Source organism: Phocoena phocoena, chromosome 1 (assembly GCF_963924675.1).
Source record: "Phocoena phocoena chromosome 1, mPhoPho1.1, whole genome shotgun sequence".
Lineage (NCBI taxonomy): Eukaryota > Metazoa > Chordata > Mammalia > Artiodactyla > Phocoenidae > Phocoena > Phocoena phocoena.
In genome coordinates this window covers 26,365,050-26,381,996 of record NC_089219.1, presented here as the reverse complement: position 1 = coordinate 26,381,996, position 16,947 = coordinate 26,365,050, and the positions used below count along the sequence as shown (strand labels likewise).

Below are 16,947 nucleotides of genomic sequence, written 5' to 3'. Positions count from 1 at the left end.
TGTTGACTTTCTTCCCATGCTGCCTACAGAGACACGCTTTTTTATTCTTTTTCCTGCTAAACAACTTAGTGACAGCTCTCCCCTTAGATATCTCCTATCCTAGATCTTTAATCCCCTTCCATTAGCATATTGGACCCAGAGGATCCCTTGTTGTGAAATAAGCTACCGACCTAAATCCACCATATGTCCCCAATTTTTCTAGGACAACCCCAATTTAAAATATTCTATCACATTGTCTGTCAACCAAGTGTCTCGATTTTTGGTTTAGAAAATAATGTCATTTTAACCATATCAGGCCCTGCTGTCCTGGCCTTTTCCAGCCATTTGGCTCTGGGGCATAACTGGGTAATCCAATTATCATTCACCTGGGATTTTTCATGCCCCCCCCCCCCCACGTCAACCCAAATGTTGGAACTGCTAGGATTTCTAGATGAGTCTGAAAATTGCAGGCTAATGAGGCAAGGAAATTCCTTCCTGCTCCTATATGTCTGCCCCCGCTGCCCTCCCCATTTTTTATTCCGGTAGAGGGCCTCAGACCTGTGGCAGCGTCTATTGATTAGGGCTTAAGTTGAGGTCACATGGGATGCAGGGCTTCATATCATGTTGACTGCAGAATAGAAAGAAAGCAACTTACTGTGTTGGTTACAGGGCAGGAGATTCTGTCTTGGATCTTAAGATACCTGCACAGCTAAGTAGTTTTGGTGCAACTCAGATTTCACACACCTTCATTAGGCTCCTGCCTCGTGTAAAGCATGATCCGAGGCACTGTGGAGAATATAAAAGTGATTTTCTCACTTAGCCCCCAACATCTGGATCTATATCTGGAAACAGCCACATTTTTGAATCAGCTGATGCAGTGTGTCCCACTGTTTCTTTACCTAAGTTCCAGCCCCGGCAAGGCGGGAACCAGAGCTTCTGGCTTGGCTCCTTCACAAGGGCTGGCTTCTTCAGAGGGCCCAGCAGATGGGTAGTGGTGCTCGTGTGGCACCTGCCCTTTCCAGGCACTCTTATCACGTGAGCTCTGCCTCAGCCCACCCAAGATCTGTTACCAGGCTTGTCCATACACATCGGGAAGAATAGATGCCTTTTTTCTCCAGCGTTAATCTTGCCACTTTTCTGTTGTTCTTGAGTTGGCTTTCTCAGTTGTCCAACTGCATTTTTGTGAGAGGTAGCTCCTGTTTTCATCGCCTTCTCCTCCCCCCCCCACCCCTTTTAAGCTGTTGTTTTATTAATAGGTGGCACATAGGTACGTAATGAATGTTGGTATTTTATCATATACTCACCTCCCAGCCCTGTCCACTTCTCTTTGAGGTCCTGGCTTAATTTCGAATTTACCTTTGTCAGATGCACTCAACATATATTATTTCCACTTCCTCAAAGTAAGGAGGAAACTCCAGCTCTTCTTCCTTCTGTCCCAGTAATGATTCTCCTGGCTGTAGGTCTCTTCAGCCATTGTTCCTCTGCATTTCAATGGAGGATAACCTTTTAGGAAGGTGGTGTTGTGCTTGCCTCTGCAGACATACCTCCTCTGTCACTGACCTTCTAGTCTAAGCTGATTGACCCTGAGACTTCTCTTCCTGCTACCAAGGCCCCTTCCCCCATCTGTGACCCTGTGCCTGTGACTTGCTCTGGCTCAGCCCCAGGATCCACTCTTTTTCAGACCACATCCTTTTTCCTGCCTTACTCATTTCCTGTCTCAGATACTTTGGATCCCTTGGATCTTTCAGTGGGAAAGAGAAAAAGAGGAATAGATAGACGATTTTATAAAATTGACCTGTTCTTGCCTCTGGCCTTGCATGCTCTAACTTAGGCCATCCCCTCCCTAGGTTTTCTTGTTTTAGGGGGGGAAAAATGACTGCTATCTCAGAATTAAGAACCTTTACCTGAGGTTTTGAGTGTCTTTTTATCTCTGTTTTTTCTTGTTGTGAATGTGTGAAGAGGATGACTTGACTGCCTTAGACGCTTCCTCTAAGTCTCTGCCCTCCTTTGGGCTTTAGGCCTCACACGAGGCATTCGGTAACTATTTGCTGAATTAAGTTCACCCCCTTCCTATCAAAGTCCTTCACTTTGAGCTAGCATGGATCAGTAAACCAACATAAAATTTAAGTTGAAAAAACTGGGGAGTAGGATGGTGGCTCCATTTCTGGAAACGCTGCTCCGTGTTAGTGTGACATTCACCGAAGGTTTTTTCTTCCTCTTGGTCAGTCCAAGTTTATATTTAAGTTCTCCCAGCTGTGCAGTGCCGTTTACTCTCCAGACAGATTTGGTCCCATCCTGAAAAAGATTCTCTCCTGAAAAGATACATCTACTAGAGTTGAGAGTAGGGAAATGAGACACCTTCATAGAAGCATAGTTTCTCTTTTATTTCCTTTCTTTTGTGCCATTTTGCAACTGGAAGATGAAGATGATGATTTTCTGTGGTCCGGAGGAATCTCACAAAAGTGGTTGTAGAGATTCTTTTGTGTTTTCCACCCCCGTGGAAAAGCAGGGTGAGGACTGGCTGCCTTATGCAATCTACTCTCATGAGGCCTTTGTACCAGTAACAGAAATGACTGTCTGCAGTGACTTAGCACCTTGTCTGGTGGAAATCAAAGCTGGGACTACCTCTCAAGGTAGAGGTATGAACGTATACTGATTTATGTTTTCAGTGTTTTTACGGCATGCTTTAAACTACAGTGTGAGTCACCAGTTAAAAAGACTCTGAGTATGTGTTCTGTTAAAATGTTTAAAGTAGGCCCGTTCAAGATAACTTGAATTACTTATTCACAATTCAAATAGATGCAGGTTTCATTTTAAGCATTGACTTATTTAAAAATTTCAATTTGAGTTTAGCTACATCAGAACACTGATTTGATGCTTGCAAAGAAACTCTGAAACAAACCATCTTTAATTCAACTTTATGACATTTTGGAATTGTTAGGAAAATAATCAACCATTTATTTATCCAAGACAACAGCCTTACAGATTCAGGGCTTTTTTCCCCCATCAATAACAAAAGTAGAATATAATTGCCATGGTCAAGAAATGGTTGTGGGTTTTTTTGGCCCCGCCGCAAGACATGCGGGATCTTAGTTCCCCAGCCAGGAATTGAACATGCGCCCCCTGCATTGGAAGCTCCGCGTCTCAACCACTGGGCCGCCAGGGAAGTCCCGAGATGGGCTCTTTTATAGTTAATCGAGTTATACAGTTAAGAATGATTAGTTTTTGAAGGTATAAAATATAATAAGAAACATAGCATATAATTTAAATAATAAATTGTTGCTATGTGATTCATTGTAAGACCATCTAGGCCAGCATAATAAACTTAATGGTTTGTTGTTCTTTTTCCTTCCCCTTCCAAATTTATTTATAGTTAGTGAAAGGGATGTGCTTTCCTATACTTGAAATTTCCAAATGATTTTTTTAGTTAAATCCAAAAGAGAACATTCTTTCTACATCTGCCAAAGAAATGATTGCTATTAAATAGGGATTTCCAGTGTTCTAAGATGAATCCAGATGTTGAAGAGAGTCCCCGTTTGCTGTTAGACTCTCTTGAAAGCAAAAACCTGTTTCTTGGATGATTTTCTTCTTAGCAGTGAAATTTGTCATAGCTTCTCTTAAGAAAAGATGACTGTTAGCTGCCGTGTCATAACCAACTCTTCTCCAGTGGATTAGGAGAAGCAGGCCTGATGCTGAATATTGAGACCGTTGGCAAGAAAATGAGAGTTCATGACTGCTGGGAGTTATTTTTAAAGCTCTAGTTGCATGGCTATTATGTCTCAAATACTGTATAATTATCCCTAGTTACTGATATCTTTAGCCTATTTGAAACCATCCATATGTGGCCTAAATCCACACAGCTATATTAAGACATTTTTAAACAATCAAAGCAACTGACACTGTAAATTAAAACAAAATTAATGTGAACCAACTACCGTTTTTTTAAAAATTGGTTAAGTCCACATTTCCAGGCCTCCAGTAATCAGTATTAATCTCTTCTGTCAGCTGATTGGTAGCAAAGTAGCGTGATTGAAAACTTAGACAATGGTTATTAAAGGAAGGGGGCAGTGTTTTCTAAGAGCAGAAATGATCAAGAAGTTTGATTTGCAAGGTAAGTATTATCTATCCCATTATATAGACAAGGACAACTGAGGTTTGGCTTTCTCTAGCACGTGCGTGTGCGCTCGTGCTCTCTCTCTCTCTCTCTCTCTCTCTCTCTCTCTCTCTCCCTCTCTCTCCCCCCTACTTTCCTCCCTCCCTCCCTCCCTCCCTCCCTCCCTCCCTCCCTCTCCCATTTCTCTAAGAATATTAGTGCTTCTGCAGTTGGTAAATAAGAGAATTTTCTAAACATTTCTAGTTGGTTTTTTAACTGTTATAAATCCATCTTCCATGATTTTCTCTTCAGCCTTTTAAAGTAATTTCTTTTCACAGGCTAAACCGCCTCCTGGCATTATAAGAACCACTAGGAAAAGTGGTTCTTTATTTGTTCCTGAGTTCTTTCTTTTCTGGTTCCTGGGGTTCTTTTGTGTAATACCCTGGGACTCTTTATGAAAGAAATGCGTAGGAAGGGAGGGAATCTGGCAGTTGTCATGTCCTTTGGGTTAACGACTGTTGAAGGTGAATTGGGACGTGTGGTCTGCCCCAAAGGGCAGGTGCATTTCCCTTGTGTTGCAGTCATTGTCAAAGTGGAAGTAAGATTTCTTCCCGAAGCCTTACTTCAGGAGTGCAAGGACAGCACACTGAGTAGGCCAGAGCACCTGAGGCACATGAATGATGCCTGAGTTTGGACCAGTGAAAGAACAGCTCTGCTCTGGGGCTGCCAGAGGCCAGGCTCAGTGTGCGTGAGACTGGGGCAGTTTCCTAATCTCTTGAGTCTCAGTGATGGGAGCCCTCCAATAGCCATGTCAGGCCTCTTCCACTGTGTCATAACTGCAGTGTCTTATTTAATCCTTACCACAGCCATGTGGGACAGAGATAAGTACCCCATTTTACAGATGAGGAAACTGAGGCCTAGAGTAACTTGCCTGGGATTACAGACTAGGATTTAAGCATAGGGTCTTTCTGATCCCAGTCTTAACTGCTGGGTAGCACAGCTTCTAAATGTAATCAGTGCCAGGCATTTTACATATATAAACTCTAACATTCCCTGTAACCCTGCAAGGTAAGCAGCATGACTGTCATTTTTATAGACGGAGAAACTAAGGTGCAGAGCAGGTACCAAGTGCTTGAAGCTACCTACGCAGGTAATCAAAGATGGAACCAGAGTATGAACCCAGGTCTGCCCCAGTGCTGGTGGCCTTTCCACTCTGCCATTTTTCCTCTTGTCTCCTGTGATCCTGATGTCTCTAGCGGAGAGCCTCTCCTGTTGGTTCCAGACCTTTTGCCTTGTGAAATCACAGCGTCTGCTAGAGAACTGTGATGTTAGGGTATCTGGGAGCCCTCGACCGCAGCCCTGGAGACCGTAGGGCTGCAGAGCTTTTTTTGAACTCTGTCCCTGGCTCCCTGCGGCTAGTGAGCCATCACACGTTGACCAGCCGCAGGTGCTGCTGCTGAGTAGGACCTGGTCTTCAGCCTGGACCGGGCAGCAGTGCTGCAGCTGTTTGGAAATCCCCCCTGGCTCCTGTCCGAGCCACGCGGGGGCGGCTGGCTGTCGCTCCATTGATTTTTTTTCCTCCAGAGCTGGGGGTGGCAGCTTGGAAAACGTTCAGCTGTTTACAATTCAGCTTATGTACACTTTAGCTGGGGAGTGTGGGTGAGTCAGAAGGCCCGCTCTCTCTGCCGGCGTCCTAAGAGACAGCCTGAGAGTCAGCTGTATGGTAATGGCCGCCAGGGAGGAGGAGGAGCCCCCCCCACCCCCCGCCAGACCCAGATGCTTAGGATCCAGGAAGCCTGTCTGCTCTCCAGTCCTCTTAACCCAGACTCAACAAGGTCGCTCCGCAGTGACACCGAGGCGCGTCTGAGGCAACCTGGCCCAGCTTCCCTTTCATTGGGCCGCCACCTCCCTGGCAGGCACCAGGTATGGAGCCAGGGCCTTGGCCCTCCTGTGACTCGGCAAAGCGCCCCAAAGGGATCCTCCTGTCACAGCCCTTTCTTCCCTCTCGGGAGAGGCCCCTAAGAGCAGAAGTGCTCCGAGGGGCAGGGTGATGAGGGCACCTGTGTGAGACAGCCACGGCCTGCTGTGCGTCCGGGAGCCAGGGGCTTTTCGTGGGTCTGACAGTAATTCGGTCCTTGGCAGAATTGCAAACGCTCCAAGCATCTGGCATTGGTACCTCCAGCCTTCTGGTTCTCAGGAGGGACCCTGGGTGGGAAGGGGCCTACAATTTTCCCACCTCTCTAAGGGCTTCTTTTGTGCTTGCTTTAGAAGGTGCTCTTCCGGATTAGGTGGTGCCCACTCTTGCCTCGATTCTAAAATGCACACTTTTAACTGTGCACCCTTTCCTCCTCTGGGAAGTTAAGATGTTAGACCCAAGGCCCTTCTGACTCCAGTCCTCTGTGATCTAGTCCCCCGATCCAAAACGTCCACTCTTCATGCCCCAGTCCTCCCACCAAACCTCATCCCTAAATTGGGAGGAAAGCTATCTGCTTCTCTAAGTGATTCACAGCCAGGTGTGAATGGCCACAGGTGTATATTTGCATTTTAAAGCAGGTTGTTAACCAAATGAATCTCTTTAATGGAATACTCTGTCAGGGTCCCAGGACAGAGCTGCCATTCCTCCTTCCCTCTCTCTTCCCTCTCCCCCCCCTCCCTCTCCCCCTCCCCTCCCCGCCCCTCTCTCTCTCTTTCCCTCTGTCTCTCTTTCTTTCAACAAATTGGTGCTTAATGAGATATCTTACCTCCCTCACTTTCAGAGCAGCACTGATTTCTTTAGGGGCCCAAATATAACTAATGAGATTGTAAAGGGAGGCCACAGCCTTTCCAGAGGGCTCAGCCCTCAGCTTGCCGTGCTGTGTTAGCACCAGGTGCATCTGGTCTGTGTCAGCTGCTCCCTGTCTGGGATGTGGCTTCCCTGGGCGTCACTTTGCAGGTGCTCCCCTCAGGGTCTCTCTGGAGCAGGCAGTTCTTTAGGAATCCTGCTGTCACCCCTCCTGGCCACGTGACTGGCCTGCTAAGCTCAGGCACAGTGAGCTGGACGTCAGAGCCAGGGGCCTGGAGAGAACGCTCTGTGTTGTATAAGCGACCTTGTTTTGCCATTTGTCGAGCAGAATTTGTTGCAGGCAAATGATCCATGCTATCACCTATTCTGCTTCCTTGAATCCTTTATTAACTTCATTAGCTTTGTCTTTCTCCTGCTGCTGCCAAGCAAGGGTAGTTAGAAGTCTTGTAAATTAAAATACCCCTTTCTCCTCATGTCTGGAGAAAGTGGAAGTAGCTACTGGCCACGTTGAAGGGTAGAGGGAGAGGCTCTGCTTGCCCTTCATTTCCTCTGAAGTCAGGTCTTCAAGGCGACTTATTTTAGGGGCAAATAGAATGAGTGGCCAGGTCATCTGAAATACCCACAATAAATGTTAGTACTGAACGATATTTCAGCATAACTGACGATTTTTGCCTTACCTGTGCTTATAAAGAGCACCATAACTGGTTCCGAAGCGGCCCAGATGGTGCGTGGCTGGAGCCAGCCTGACCTCTGTCCTCAGTGGGCAGGAAAGCTCGGCCTCTCTGGGCATCTACCTCCTGGCCCCGGGGGTGGGGCCGTTTTTATAGGCGTCTCCGGCCTCTGCCTCTAGAGGTCATCACGCCTTTCCAAATGCCTGGAGCCAGTATCAGTGTTTCAAAGGGACCAGGGAACCCAGAGCTGCAGCCTTTAGGGCCAATTTAATGCTGTATCTCTCTTCTGCTGAGGAAATCCTCACTCAAACAGGAAGAACTGGGCTAAGGAATAGCTCTCATTCTTCTTTATAGCCAGGTACCCAGAAATGCCACCCCCGTAGGCAGGCACCAGCCCAGCTGCTCCCTCTCGTCATTATCACCTCATAAAGTGATGTCCCAGTCTCAGCTGGTGACCGGTTGCTGTCGGAAGAGTAAGGAGATCTGTACGCTGGTCAAGAGTGAAGACGGAGCCCAGGGGTTCCCCCATGCTCCAGCTCAGCAGCCGTTAAATGGCTATTATATACTGGACGCTGGGTTAGCCCTGAAGATACAGATGAGACCGAGACAGCCCCCACCTAACGGCACCTGCTTTGCCTAGCAGAGGAGACCGGCCCTGTAGCAGATAATTTCACAAACTGGGCCACCACTGGAGGGGTCCTTCCTGTTTTAATCCAGTCCCTATAAGGGCTGTTTCTGCCAGCGCCTGTGAGACCAGATTGAGAAGCGACCTACAAGGCTGAGGCCTATGTTATGTAACAACTCCCCCAGAACACACTGTTTTGTTCATTCTGATCCAAATACTTAGCCCTTTGTGGTCAGCTTCAATTGAAGGCTAGATTCTACTTCCCCCTTCCACCACCACCACTGAAGCTTGGCTTTATTTCCCTCCTGCAGCCTCTCCTACTCAGGGTGTCCTGGCCTCCACCTTTCAGATCCAGGTAGCTAACTCTGTATGAAGGCATTTGAGACCTGTGGGCAACCCGGCAGCACTTACAGCCCCGGGACTGGTCAAGGGAATTGAGTAAGGAAGAATTCCAAAGATAGAGAATTTCTTTGTCTCTGTCTTCCATCTGGCCTCAGGGCCAACAGGGCAGGATTCTGCAAGTTTAAGCTGCTTTCCCTTAAGCAGGCTGCAAAGCAGTCTGGGAGAACGGGAAGCAGATTAAATTAATCTCAGTGAGCTGAGCTTGGCAGGGGGTGAGATTGTATATGGTCATTCCAGAAATAGCCCAGACTCCTCTGTGACTAAAGCACATGATAAGGTATTGCCTACAAGATGACTGCAAAGCGCAATAGCTGCAAACCTTTGTACAGTCGCAAAACGCTCTCCCTTCCGTCCCTTGGATTCTGTGTCTCCTGTAACCTGGCCCAGAGGTATAGTGGAGAGTGATAGCTTATAATGTTGTGGTGAAGGGGTTTATTAGTTTTTTCTCTTGCTTAATAAGATCCTTTTTTGAAAACTTAGATTCCCAAAAAGTCTTTTTCCTCCCAGAGTTAAGTATTGGCTCTGTAGCCTCTGAGCTCGTGAATGTCTCTGTTGGCTCCTGTATTTGGCACGAGGAAGGACTCTGACCTCAGGAGCCCCCGCCTCGTCTTGCAGTGTACGTTAGTAGGCACAGATCTGAGAGACAGGAGGGAAGGGGGTAGAGGGGGCAAGGAGAAGAGTCGAACAAGGTTGGAGAGATCCCATAAAAGGAGACAGGGTATCAGCAGCTGTTTGGTGATAAATATCAGTGAAAAGAGGGAGGTGGGCTTGATCCCAGAATTCAGAGGAGAATGGATTAATTCCATAGAAGTATGATAAACTGAAACAAGGGAGTCACTCATTGCCCTCCATCTGTGCTCTCAGCGAGGAACGAGATTGTGTTCGAAAGAAACAAAACAAAACTCTTACCAACAGGATCTCTTGGATCAATACACTTGATATATTATGTTACTATTGACGGAGTACCTGACTTTAAAAGATGCTGGCAAAGAAGACCTAGGGTGATGATGAATTTGCAACCTTTTATATAAGAAGTCATCAAAGGAGCAGAGGGAGTGTGGCCTGGAGGAGAGAACGTAAACTGGGCTCATAAGTGACATCCTTCATGACACCAAGAGCGTTTCTTGAGTGTTTCCCAGTGTGCTAGCACTGCATTGCTATTCATTTTCTCATTTAGTCCTTGTAGCAACACTAAAGGGTAGGTCTTATTATTGTCTGTATTTTACAGCTGGAGAAACCAAGGGTCAGAGACAGAAGAGGACTTGTCCCTAATCCACTTGAGTGATAGAGACCAGTCTCTAAGCCAGGTCTAAGCCTGTGTTTTTGCCCATTATACAAATAAGATTAGCCTTGTTCTGTGTGGTCCTAAGGAATAGAACCAGGGTAAGGGGACAGAAATTAACAGAAGATAGATTTTTGGCTCATTATAAGGAAGAACTTATTAATTGAACTGCCCAAGTTGGGAACAGACTACTTCAGAGGTAGTGAGTTCCTTTGTCATTAGAGGTATTCAAACAAATGCCAGAAAATCACTGGGTGGGGCTATTATAGGGAAGGGTCAAGCATTGGTAAGGGGTTGAACAAGACTTTCTAATCTTGTGATTCTATAATCTGTACAGTAGCTCATTAGCGAAGCCAGGGAATATTTTACTAGGCTCTAATCAGAGGGGAATAGCCATCATCTAAAAATAGGATTTTAACTTACATAGTAAGCTTTCTATTTTAACAACATTTATTCATTATTTTAAATAAAATACAGATTGTTTCTTTGCATATTTAAAATACTTTAAAATATACAAGCAAAAATATAATTATGTAAATATAGACTGAAATATTTAAAATTTAAAAGCAAAGAAACTTAATTTGATTGATTGTATAATTAACTCAGTCCTCCTAGTTATTCATGGATTGTTAAGGAAAGATTTTTTTTTTCTAGTTCCCAAACACCTTTACAATTTTAGAAAGACTGATTCTAACGGAGAAATTTTCCATCCCTATAGAAAGGTCAAAAATGTCAAACAATTTTTTTCAAAGGACTATAAACACGTAAACGAATTTTTCTAACTTGCTGGTATGACTGTGTCTCCAAAAAAATTAATTTTAAAAAAATCTCATTAATCACATCTCTGAGGTAACTCCTGCTCAGCTCTGAAATTTATTATAGTTGAATTACAGAGGTCTGAGTACTGAAGGCATGTGTCATGGCCAACTGTTTTTTTTTAACAAAAAAGATTTATCCCCGTTTACTGCACATTAGGACTACTAGTAAGAAAATGAGCCCGTTATAAACCTTTTCTAAAATGAGTTTATTTTGATTTCTCCATGCCACATAATTAGGCATCGTGAATTCCTGTTCTGTGGTGGGATTTTTAGATCTTTAACATGAAATAAGAGCATCTTCATATAAATTTTGTGCAAAAATTACTTAGCTAATAAATATACTGAAATTCTTTTTAAAGTGTGTAATACATACATTCACACTGGGTTATGCTTACTGTCAGTAGGCTTGTTGCAATAAAGAAATGGCTTTTTCTTTCTTTTCTTCTTTCTTTTTTTTTTTAGGAAGTTCCAGGTTAAAGGCAACCTCAGCTTCACACAGTTGGCGGTGGTAGAGAATGGCCCTGGGAAGGGGGGGTGGGGAAAGAGTTAAAAAAGTGACGAGAGGAAAGTTGCTTCTAAAACAGTGAAACAACTCAGGAGAGGTACTGTTTGGAGTGGAGGAAAGGGGGTCCCTTGTGGTGTGGTTCTGTAAAGGCACCTCATCATACTTACTGGAGCTCTGTCAGGCTCTTCAGAGAAAGGCTGGCAGGCCCGTGGAGAGGAAATCTTAAGCAAGGCTCTCCTTGGAGGGGAGGAGTCTGTGGTTGGCTGAGAATCAGATTGGCTGTGGAGCTGAGAACTGGACAAGAGGCTTGATTGGGAGCAGGAGACCTGCAGGGACAGCATAGAAAACCTCAGCTCTGCTTAGGGGCTTCCTCGGTGGAGAAACAGAATACACGCATGTCTTAATGCAGTGATCCCAAATAACCAGTCTCCGATTAGGCAGATCTGTGTTAAAATGTTTACGTGGGGTTCAGTACTTTGACATTTCACAGCACGCTTAAAATCTAACCCTTTCCTGAGGAACCTCGTAGAAGGTTCATTTATCCTCTCTGCCCCAGACCCCGTCATGCCCCAAGCCCTATACCTAGTTCAGCTTTTCATCTTGGTTTTAGATGTCACCTTGAATACATTTTCTCCCTTGAGCAGAATGTTAACTTGTTTGTCCAGATCAATATTGACCAAGGTCTTAACTCCTCAAAGGCAGAATTCTTGCCTGTGTAACCTGGTTGGACTATTCTTAGCACAGTTGGGAAATTAAGAAAACACTGCTGGCGGATGAGCTGCATTGTTGCAGAACAGACTGTAGTCTCACTTGGTGGTGGGTCCACTGAGACTGTACCACTTTTGAATGGGTCACTGGGGGAGGGGACTGCTTGGTTTGCATCGTCGGGCAGTGTTGAGTCCCTGCTCTGCTACTGGCCTAGACCTGGTTCTGACCGCCCCCCCCCCCACTTGTGTTTTCCTGCTTTCCCTTGTACAGAGACAGGGCAGGGCATTGTTCATGCACTGACCGACCTCAGCAGCCCCGGCATGACCTCAGGGAACGGAAACTCTGCCTCCAGCATCACCGGCACTGCCCCCCAGAATGGTGAGAATAAACCACCACAGGCCATTGTGAAACCCCAAATCCTGACGCATGTTATCGAAGGGTTTGTGATCCAGGAGGGGGCGGAGCCTTTCCCGGTACGGACTACTTCTTTTCCCCTCTTTTTTTTTTTTTTTTTTTTAATAAGTATACTTTGGATGTGTATTAGAATAGCTTTACATTTCCATGTAAAATTTCTGAAAATGTGAAAAATTTGCTCTTTCCTTGCTAATTTTCCCCCAAAGGAATATCAGAGCCATTTGCTTTCTAGGATTGAGTGTCTTCCTAAGGTCCAGAAGGGGTCAGTGATTAAGAATAATTGGCAAGACCCCTTGGTTGGAAGTTTCCACACAGACTCAGCCGTGTCCCTGCCTGGTGAAATGCGAACCCCTTGGTTAGAAGGGGTTCACATTGGGGTATTTGGTGCTGCAGGGTGATGGACTTTGGCATTCGGGTGTGAATGCCACAACCCCCAAATGGCAACACGTTGGCTGGTTAGAGAGCAAAAGGAAGCTGTGTAGAAGAGAATTCTCAAGATCTATCTGAATGGAAGACAAGCAAACAGAGTTACAGCCTGAAGCTTCTTTTCTGGGGACAGAGCCTTGAAAGGGGAGTGAATGAGGGGCACTCCAGAAAGGGGCACTTCATCAAGTGTCTCCAATTAAAGCATAAGACCAAGGGGAAACACAGAAGAATCAAGAAAATGGCTCATTAGAACAGCGCCCAGAGCCAGTAGTGCACAGTGTGACTTGGTGAGACAGGTGGCCTGCTCTCTAGGTGGGAAGAGCCCAGAGCCAGGTGCAACGCCAGCCTCTCTCGTGATAAACTTAACTGGCTGTTAGAGATACAACATCTTCATGGGAGGCCATCTATCTTTTGCACATTCTTTGGATCCACGAGTGGTGTGAATAGTCAGCCGAAACCCCTGGGCTTGATTAACTGAGATGGGTGGACTGCCCTTCTAAAATGCCAAAAGACAAAAATGCCAAGACAGGTTCTTGTCCTCTTTCCCTCTGGAGGTCGGTCAAGGCCTGGGGCACCTTAGCTATAAGTAGCTCTAGCCCTGTCACATACCTTCCCTCATTAGACTAGGTCCTCCCTTTGGCCCCCTAGAGAAGCTCCAGAACCCAGCTGATCTCACAGGATCGATGCTGATTGGACAGCAGCCCCAGCATCGCTCAAGAGATCTGGCAACCAGGTGGCCTGTACAAAAGGCAACAAAAGGAGTGCACCAAAGAGTGAATCAGCTAGTCTGGGATCCTGGCACCACCGAGGGCCTTTGCTTTCCGGTGTGGCCCAGCGTCCGCGTTTTCCTCTTCTCCTCCGTGGCTGCCTGTCCCTCTGGCTCGGGTAGGGCAGTGGTAAGGGAGAGAACAGTAAGGCATCCAGGAATGGCGGCTGGGTCTGTGTGTCACACATACAGTCACACACAGCCTCAGCTGTGTTCCTGCCCCACGATGCGTGAGTGCTGGGGCCTGGCCCTTGTCCTGGTGCTGCGGGAAACCTGATCCCTGCCTCCATCTCTATCCCCTAGATGCTTGGAAAAGTAGATATTCTCCTGACCTCCTAAGCCATCCATTGGTCCTGGGTTGAAGCCATTTCCATCCCTGTGCTTTGGTGGTCATCGGCATCTTGCCTCTTGAGCTAAACAGCAAAACAGGCCTTGAGCAGGGTGTACCTGGATGGTGATACAGGGGCGGGCATCTGTGCCTGGGTGCTTTATACATGTAATTTTGATGAGGCTGGATGGCAAGGAAGCATGCCCACCTGACCCTCATGGCCTCCATGTTGCCTTGTCCCCTAGGTGGGACGCTCATCCCTGCTGGTGGGGAATCTCAAGAAGAAGTATGCACAGGGGTTCTTGCCTGAGAAACTTCCGCAGCAGGACCATACCACCACCACTGACTCAGAGATGGAGGAGCCCTATCTGCAAGGTAGCGTCTCAGACCCTGGATGCTGGGGCTTCTGGCGGGGCTGAACAGGACTCAGCAAGGCTGGAAGGTCCTTTCCTAGTATCCACGGAGGGGCTCTGAGCCAGGGAGCGTGTGAACATGTCAGCTGACCAGACTGCCCTGTCCTGTGCCCGCTCAGCCCTGTCCCTAGAAAACGGACGGCAGTTCCTGCCCCTGGGGAACTGAGTGTGCTCTGCCTGTCTCCAGCCCCACTCCTGCCAGCCCCAGGATTCCAAGAGCGGCTTTGCCCGCGTGAGTCACTCGCCAGTTGTAGGCCTGCAGGAGCAGCCCCAGGTGGCTCGTGCCCTTCCTCTACCGCCTCAGGAGCCTGCACTCAGGACGGGGGCCAGCGAGGGCTGCACTTGCCACACGAGCCACCGACTAAGTGGAGGCGGGATGGGACGCCCACATAGGCTGCAGAACTCCTGGGCTCTGTTACCCAGGCCGGCAGCCAACTGGACACCTCAAGGGAAGGGCGGGGTAGTTCCAGACCAGTGGTGACAGCATTGAAGCTTTCCCTGTGAGCCGCCTGTTCTCTTCCAGGGTCCTAAAGAGGGCCGCTGGTTCTTCCCCACCCGTGCTTTGCCTCACAGTCCTTACAAGCAGAAACTGCTGGGTGTCCAGGGGCCGTCTTTGGACACCTTCGGGTACTTTCCGGGGTGAGACCACAGCCCTTCCAAAAATAGCGACAAAGCAGTTTGGCACTCTCCAAGCCGCTGCTGCAGGCAGGACAGAGCAGTGGCCCGGGGTGGGGCTGTGGGCAGTCCTGTGGGGACTACTCCTTGTCCGTGCTTACCGATTTTCATGCTTTTCAGAATCCAAAGAGGAGGGTACTCCCCTTAAACTCAAGTGTGAGCTCTGTGGCCGGGTGGACTTTGCCTACAAGTTCAAGCGTTCCAAGCGCTTCTGCTCCATGGCTTGTGCAAAAAGGTGAGAGCCTCAGCCCCTTCCCTTTTCTTGGGATTGCGCCTTGGTACCCAGCTCCTTATTTCCGTGACCTGCCTGGAAGCAGCATCCCGTCACTCGTTCACCAAAGAACTCCCATGAGCAGAGCAGGGCAGGCGGCAAGGGTCCAAGGGAAGGAAGCAGCATGTAGCTTGTTGGGCCCTCCTGGGTCCTACTGGCACCCGCCCTTGGCAGCTCCCATCTCCTTAGGGTTTACCGAAGCCTCCACCGGAAGCTCTGCCCAGAGCCACTGCGCTGGCTACAGATGTTTCCTTTGTGAGCGTTCGCGCAGCTTCAGTAAACACCGACGTTGTTTACTGTGGACCGGCTGTGTGTGAGTCTCTGTGCTGGGTGTTAATATGCATCACGTCATCTGATCTTCAGAGTAATACTGTGGGGCAGGTATTGCTGTCATGCCCTTTATACATGTTAGGAAACTGAGGCACCAAGGAGAAGTAATTGCGCCTAAAGCCTTCGAGCTGGGGATCTAGACTTGCTGACTCTAAGCCCGGAGTGATCCTTGTGCCGAGAGGGAAGAGGCCTGAGCCCCCAGAAGAGAGGAGCTCTCTAGGCCCCAGGCAGAGACGCCCTGCACACCAGCCGGAGTAGGGCTGTCCGCAGCCCTCCCTCCCCGCAGGCTGCGCTGGAGGGCCTCCCGCACCTTTGTGACGCTCTGCCAAGCTGTCCTCCGTCAGGACGGAGGACACTAGTTTCCCAGCCCCGGTGATACGTGGAGTGGAACGTAGCAGCCCTGAGTTCTTACCGTGATCCGAGTTGTGCCAGGCACTTTGCACACGTTAGCTTATGTTACTGCCAGACCGGTGGTCTCCTCCCCAGCGCTAGATAAGGAAACTGAGGGGCTAAGTGACTTGCCCAGACCCACACAGCTAGTACTGAGTGATGGACTTAGGACTGGGACAAGGAGGCAGACGCAGATTTTGCCAAGTATCTTGGCTGCTCTTCCTCCTCCTGGGCCATTTGCCCTGCGACTGCCCTGACCGCCCTTGTTCCCCTGGCTCTGGCAGGTACAATGTGGGATGCACCAAACGAGTGGGCCTTTTCCACTCGGACCGGAGCAAGCTGCAGAAGGCGGGAGCCACAACCCATAACCGCCGTCGGGCCAGCAAAGCCAGTCTGCCAACACTTACCAAGGATACCAAGAAGCAGGTGAGAGGCTGGCGGAGCCTGAAGCTCGTGCTCTCGGGTCCCCACCAACTTCCCTTCCTAACACGACCCGGGACGCCCACCGTCCTTTTCCGCTGATCTGTCAGGTCAAGCCGTCTCCCCGTGTCCCTTCATAGGTCCCTTCATTTAGACCCATGGGTGCTTCAACTTTCCCTCCTCCGTGACCTTACCCCGACTTCACCCCTTTCTTCCAGTTTGCCTCCATCCTTGACTTCCGGGGCTCCCCTGCCTGAAGAGACAGGCTGTCCCAGGTAGCACCTGCCTTCCGAGGAGGGCTAGGTGAGAGGCAGCCAACACCCTTTACTTCCCCTCCTTGTTGCCTCTCTGAACATCAGAGCACTGAGTCCTTGAAGGTCTCTACCAGGAACGTGGGTATTTATTTGTTCATTAAGTATGTTTTAGCACTGGCTGTACGTCAGGAGCTGTTAGGCACTAAATCTCTTAAGTTGTGCTCCAGGAACTCAGAGCCTAGTATGATGCTTCAGACCTTCTGTGTATTTTGCTGTTTATCGTTATTGTTTTGGCCATAAACCTCTTTAAGAATCTGATGAAAGCTGCAGTCCAACATAGACACACACAAGAAAATTTACATGCTATTTCAGGTGGTTTACAGACCATCCCCCTA

General features: G+C 48.0%; 1 protein-coding gene across 7 annotated transcripts in view; it reads left to right on the top strand.

Annotated features, from left to right (window-relative positions):
* Positions 1–16,947, top strand: part of PHC2 (polyhomeotic homolog 2) — a 50,115-nt gene that overhangs the window by 27,965 nt on the left and 5,203 nt on the right. For all 7 annotated transcript variants that reach the window (XM_065873338.1, XM_065873365.1, XM_065873356.1 and 4 more), the window contains 4 exons: positions 12,136–12,338; positions 14,045–14,174; positions 15,008–15,122; positions 16,163–16,304. In XM_065873338.1, coding sequence (XP_065729410.1) covers positions 12,136–12,338; positions 14,045–14,174; positions 15,008–15,122; positions 16,163–16,304 — 590 coding nt within the window. The remainder of the gene's footprint in view (positions 1–12,135; positions 12,339–14,044; positions 14,175–15,007; positions 15,123–16,162; positions 16,305–16,947) is intronic.